This window comes from Indicator indicator, chromosome 3, assembly GCF_027791375.1.
Source record: "Indicator indicator isolate 239-I01 chromosome 3, UM_Iind_1.1, whole genome shotgun sequence".
Classification (NCBI taxonomy): Eukaryota; Metazoa; Chordata; class Aves; order Piciformes; family Indicatoridae; genus Indicator; species Indicator indicator.
Window position 1 is genome coordinate 2,034,160 of NC_072012.1, and position 6,000 is coordinate 2,040,159.

Consider the following 6,000-nt stretch of genomic DNA (forward strand, 5'->3'; position numbering starts at 1 on the left):
TCCATCTTTGACAAAGGAACACTTCCCTGGTGCGTATATTGCAGGAGGAACCATCAGTCTGATCTAAATTGCACAGACCCTATCATGTAGTTTTGCAAAGTGAAATCTTAACAAGAATCCTGAGAGTTTTAGTTAGTTCACAGCCTCACAGGATGTTAGGGGTTGGAAGGAACCTCCAGAGATCATTGAGTCCAACCCCTCTGCCAGAGCAGGACCAGAGAATCCAGCACAGGTCACACAGGAATGAATCCAGATAGGGATTGAAAGTCTCCAGAGAAGGAGACTCCGCAACCTCTCTGGGCAGCCTGTTCCAGTGCTCTGTGAGCCTCCCAGTGAAGAAATTCCTCCTCATGTTGAGGTGGAACCTCCTGTGCTGGAGTTTCTATCCACTGTGCCTTGTCCTGTCCCAGGGCACAGCGAGCAGCAGCTGTCCCCTCCCTCTTGAACACCCACCCCTCAGCTCTTGATAGACACTGATCAGATCCCCTCTCAGCCTTCTCTTCTCCACACTAAACAGCCCCAGGGCTCTCAGGCTCTCTTCACAGGGGAGATGCTCAAGTCCCTTAAGCATCCTCCTGGCTCTCCCATGGACTCTCTCCAGCAGGTCTCTGTCTCTCTCGGACTGGGAGCCCAAAACTGGACACAGTACTGCAAGTGCTTACTGTTCCACAGCTAAAACCATAAGATGAAATAGTCTAAGGAAATAATTTGGTTTTGGTTGAAGTGCAATTAGGTGTAGTTGAAGCTCTCAATATGATGTTCCTTCAGAAGGACACAAAGTTTCCCTCCTATTCTTCTGGTAGTTTTGTTTTTTCCATGATATCACCAGGCAAGTTCATTACAGTATGGCCTGCACTGGACTGGCTGATTACCAGGCTAATGACATATAGACTGCTTACCCCTGTAACACCTCTGAGTCTAGCAAGTAAGAATTCTGAGTGACAGCCCAGAGCTGTTTGCTATCAATTTTGAAAAAAAAAAACAACAAAAACCCCCCCAAAAAACAACCAACCTCATCTGCCAGATTTCCAAGTTCCATTTCCAAGATAAAAAATAAATCAATGTTCTGATCTGTGATCAATCCTTATCAGCCCACCCAAGATTTCCTCACACAGATGATAACCTTCTAAAAAAAGAAAAGAAAACTCTGAGCTCTGTTAAAATACTTCCCAGAAAACACTTTATAGTTGTTTATTTATTCTTCTGAATGAAAAATTATTTAGAATCATAGAACCAGAGAATCAGGCAGGGTTGGAAGGGACCACAAGGATCAGCCAGTTCCAACCCCCTGCCATGGGCAGGGACACCTCACACTACAGCAGGCTGGCCAGAGCCTCATCCAGCCTGGCCTTAAACACCTCCAGGGATGGGGCCTCAACCACCTCCCTGGACAACCCATTCCAGACTCTCACCACTCTCATGGGGAAGAACTTCTTCCTCATGTCCAGTCTGAATCTCCCCACTTCCAGCTTTATTCCACTCCCCCCAGTCCTGTCACTACCTGAGATCCTACAAATTCCCTCCCCAGCTTTCTTGTAGTCCCCTTCAGATACTGCAAGGCCACAAGAAGGTCACCTCAGAGCCTTCTCTTCTCCAGACTCAACAGCCCCAACTCTCTCACTCTGTCCTCACAGCAGAGCAGCTCCAGCCCTCTGCTCATCCTTGTGGCCCTTCTCTGGACACCTTCCAGCACCTCCAGATCCCTCTTGTAATAGAGGCTCCAGAACTGGATGCAGTACTCCAGGTGTGGTCTCAGCAGAGTGGAGCAGAGGGGGAGAATCCCCTCCCTGGCCCTGCTGGCCACACTTCTCTTGCTGCAGCCCAGGCTCTGCTTGGCTCTCTGGGCTGCAAGTGCTCACTGCTGGCTCCTGTTGAGCTTCTCCTCCACCAGCACCCCCAAGTCCCTCTCCTCAGGGCTGCTCTCCAGCCACTCCCTGCCCAGCCTGGATTGGTGCTTGGGATTGCCTCAACCCAGATGGAGAACCCTGCACTTGGTCTTGTTGAACCTCCTGAGGTTGGCTTGTGCCCAGCTCTCCAGCCTGTCCAGCTCCCTCTGGATGGATCCCTTCCCTCCAGCCTGTCTGCTGCACCACACAGCTTGGTGTCATCAGCAAACCTGCTGAGGGTGCACTCAATGCCTCTGTCCATGGCACTAACAAAGATGTTGAACAAGACTGGTCCTAGGACTGATCCCTGAGGGACTCAGCTTGTCCCTGGCCTCCACTGGAACATGGAGCCATTGACAGCCACTCTTTGGGTGCAGCCATCAAGCCAGTTCTTTATCCATCTCGTGGTCCACCCATCAAACCCATGTGTCATCAGTTTGGAGACCAGGCTGTGGTGTGGGACAGTGTGGAAGGCTTTGCTCAGGTCCAGGTAAATGACATCAGTTGCTCGTCCCTCGTCTATTAATGTTGTCACCTGGTCATTTAAGACTGGATGACTGCCTAAAGCCTGGTATGAAAACACAGACAACACACACAAACACACACACAGAGTTTCACCTTCATATCTCCAAAAGCACCAAATTTCTGTGGTTGTACCATGAGGTCATTTTTCTGTCACCAACAAACAACGTTTGTTTTTTCCTTCATCATAGGAAACAAGACTGTCAGTTTTCAATTATCTGTGTATTTAATATCAGTGTTTGAATGTTAAAACATGCCAAGCAATAAGGATCTGGAGGTGCTGGGATGCGTCCAGAGAAGGGCCATGAGGGCTGGAGCTGCTCTGCTATGGAGACAGACTGAGAGAGTTGGGGTTGTTCAGTCTGGAGAAGAGAAGGCTCCCAGGAGACCTTCTTGTGGCCTTCCAGTATCTGAAGGGGGCTCCAAGAAAGCTGGGGAGGGACTTTTGAAGGTGTCAGGGAGTGATAGGCCTGGGGGGAATGGAGCAAAACTAGAAGTGGGTAGATTCAGTTTGGATGTTAGGAAGACGTTCTTCCCCATGAGGGTGGTGAGACACTGGAATGGGTTGCCTAGGGAGGTGGTGGAAGCCTCATCCCTGGAGGTTTTTGCAGCCAGGCTGGATGTGGCTGTGAGCAACCTGCTGTAGTGTGAGGTGTCCCTGCCCATGGCAGGGGGGTTGGAACTGGATGATCCTTGAGGTCCCTTCTCACCCAGAGAATTCTATGATTCTGTGTTCAAGAATCCTGGTGTTATCATAAATAACAGCAAAAAGCTAATGCTTGTATTTTTGACAGAAATTTGAACATAGTGAGACCTTGAATCAACTCCTTCTAGCACAGAACCCTGACTTCACAGAAATATACATTGGTGCTTTCAAAGTCCAGGAACTCCTGAAAGCAAAGTCAACAGCTGATCTAAGAGAATTACTGTGTGGGAAAAGCATGGCTGTATCCATACACTGCTGATGTTTCCTTGTTAAAAAGCCATTGCCCCACTTTTCCTGCATTTTCTAATCCCCAAGGATACACACTTCACCTATCTTCTCAGTGCTTATGAATTCTGGCTAATTTTGGTTTCAAAGCAATATGCCCACACACATTTGTCCTAAATACAAAACCCTAACCCTTATGGTTAGGAAACCTTTTGTTTGCTGGTCCCATGACCAACTGTGAAGTTCTGCCATTCAAGTTTTTGGTGACTCAGCAACCAGTAGAAACAGCCCAGACAATGTGACACACTGAGAACAGACTCAAATTATCACAGAATCATAGAATTGTTCAGGTTGGAAAAGACCTTGAAGATCACAGGGGATGGAAGGGACCTCTGGAGATTCTCAACCTAAGACTGGACATTAGGAAAACATTTTTTTCAGGGCAAGAGTTGGTCATGGATTGGAATGTGCTGCCCAGGAAGGTGGTGGAGAGCCCAAGCCTGGATATGTTTCAAGGTGATTTGGATGTGGTGCTTGGTTTAGGGGTGACCCTTGTAGAGCACGGTTCTGGGTTGGACTTGGTGATCCTGAGGGGTTTTTCCTACCTGAATGTTTCTGTGATTCTGTGATTCTGTAATCAAATATTTCATGAATGTGCACCCTTTCTATTTGTCTGTAACAAGAGTGAAGCAGTTCACTATCCAAAGCAAATCCATACTGATGGGAAGAGTGCAATGACTCTCAGTGGCTCGAGTCTGGTGGCTGCAAAAAGCTCCCCACCTGCCTCCCAAAATATCAACCAGAAAAAGCATGCAGTGCATAACTTGGGTAGCATGAAATCAGGTCTTTTCCAACAGGAATGTTTCTGTGATTCTGCGAGTCCGACCCCCCTGCCAGAGCAGGACCACAGAATCTAATGCAGGTCACACAAGAATGCATCCAGCTGGGGCTTGAAAGTCTCCAGAGATGAAGAAGAAAAGATCATTGACTCAACTGCTATGTATGAATTTGACTGCATTTTATCTACTCCAATCAATTTTGCCATGGGTTAGTTGATTAGAAGGTGTTGGGTGATAGGTTGGGCTTGATGATCTTGAAGGTCTTTTCCAAGCTGGTTAATTCTGTGGTTCTGTACAATCTGGTTTCTCTTCTGATTTCTCTACTTCTGACTAGAAACCCTCAAGCATGCTGTCTAAATAAATTACAGAGAGGAAAACAACAAGCTCTTTTTAACCAATGAAGTTTTACTTACATGGAATTTTGTTCAGTTCATTCATGAACTTCTCTTTTAGTTTAGAGAATGCATCTTCTTTTCCTCCTCCTCCTCCTCCTCCTCCTCCTCCTCCTCCAGGAATGGCTGGCTCAGTGACATTACTTGGGAGGGCTGCTGCTGCTGTGGTAGCTGGCAGTGCTGCCACGGCCTGATGATGACTTTCACTCACCATTTTAACCACTGTGCAAGCTGTTGGGAAAAGAATAATAATTAAAAAACAAAACAAACCCACTCAAAAACCCAAAAGGCAATGTTTGAGTCATTGAAATGGATCTCTCATCACTAAAAGACTAAATAGCCAAAATACCACTGGGTGCTCACTGAGGAAGTAAGACTGCATCAGCATAGCAGAACCATAGAATCAGAGATTTGTCAGGGTTGAGAAGGGACCTCAAGGATCATCCAGTTCCAACCCCCCTGCCATGGGCAGGGACACCTCACACCACAGCAGGTTGCTCACAGCCACATCCAGCCTGGCCTTCAAAACACCTCCAGGGATGAGGCTTCCACCACCTCCCTGGGCAACCTGTGCCAGTGTCTCACCACCGTCATGGGGAAGAACTTCTTCCTAACATCCAATCTGAATCTACCTATTTCTAGTTTTGCTTCATTCCCCCCACTCCTATCACTCCCTGACACTCTAAAAACTCCCTCCCCAGCTTTCTTGTAGCCCCCTTCAGATACTGGAAGGCCACAAGAAGGTCTCCTGGGAGCCTTCTCTTCTCCAGACTGAACAGCCCCAACTCTCTCAGTCTGTCTCCATAGCAGAGCAGCTCCAGCCCTCTGCTCATCCTCATGGCCCTTCCCTGGACACCTTCCAGCACCTCCAGATCCTTCTTGTAACAGAGGCTCCAGACCTGGACACAGAGCTCCAGGTGGGGTCTCAGCAGAGTGGAATACAGGATGAGAATCACCTCCCTCGCCCTGCTGGCAGCACTTCACGTTCATCATAAAATATTAGACAAGAGAGAAAAGTCTTTTGCAGGGTTAATTTCAGCCAGAATCATTTTATTACTTAGAGTTCTTCTATAATTGTTCCATTTCAAACTGAAGAATTTGAAACCTCAAAATTCCTGCCAAATTCTCATGGGAGCAGAACCAGAGTAGGGCCATGAGAATGCTCAGGGGGTTGGAGCAGCTCTGCTATGAGGACAGGCTGAGGGAGCTGGGGGTGTTCAGCCTGGAGAAGGGGAGGCTCCAGGGAGACCACAGAGCAGCCTGCCAGGACTTGAAGGGGACTACAGGAAGGCTGCAGAGAGACTGTTTGAAAGGTCTGCAGGGACAGGACAAAGGACAATGGCTTCAAACTAGAGCAGAGCAGATTGAGATTGGATGTGAGGAACAAGTTCTTTCCTATGAGGGTGGTGGAACACTGGCACAGGTTTCCC

The 6,000-nt window shown here is 48.0% G+C and overlaps 1 protein-coding gene across 2 annotated transcripts in view; it reads right to left on the reverse strand.

The window, feature by feature from the left end:
• The window catches only part of SYT1 (synaptotagmin 1), a 179,833-nt gene extending 175,049 nt beyond the window's left edge, over positions 1–4,784 (reverse strand). For both annotated transcript variants that reach the window (XM_054399544.1, XM_054399543.1), the window contains exon 1: positions 4,592–4,784. In XM_054399544.1, the coding sequence (XP_054255519.1) occupies positions 4,592–4,784 (193 nt within the window). The remainder of the gene's footprint in view (positions 1–4,591) is intronic.
• Between the last annotated feature and the right edge of the window lie 1,216 nt (positions 4,785–6,000).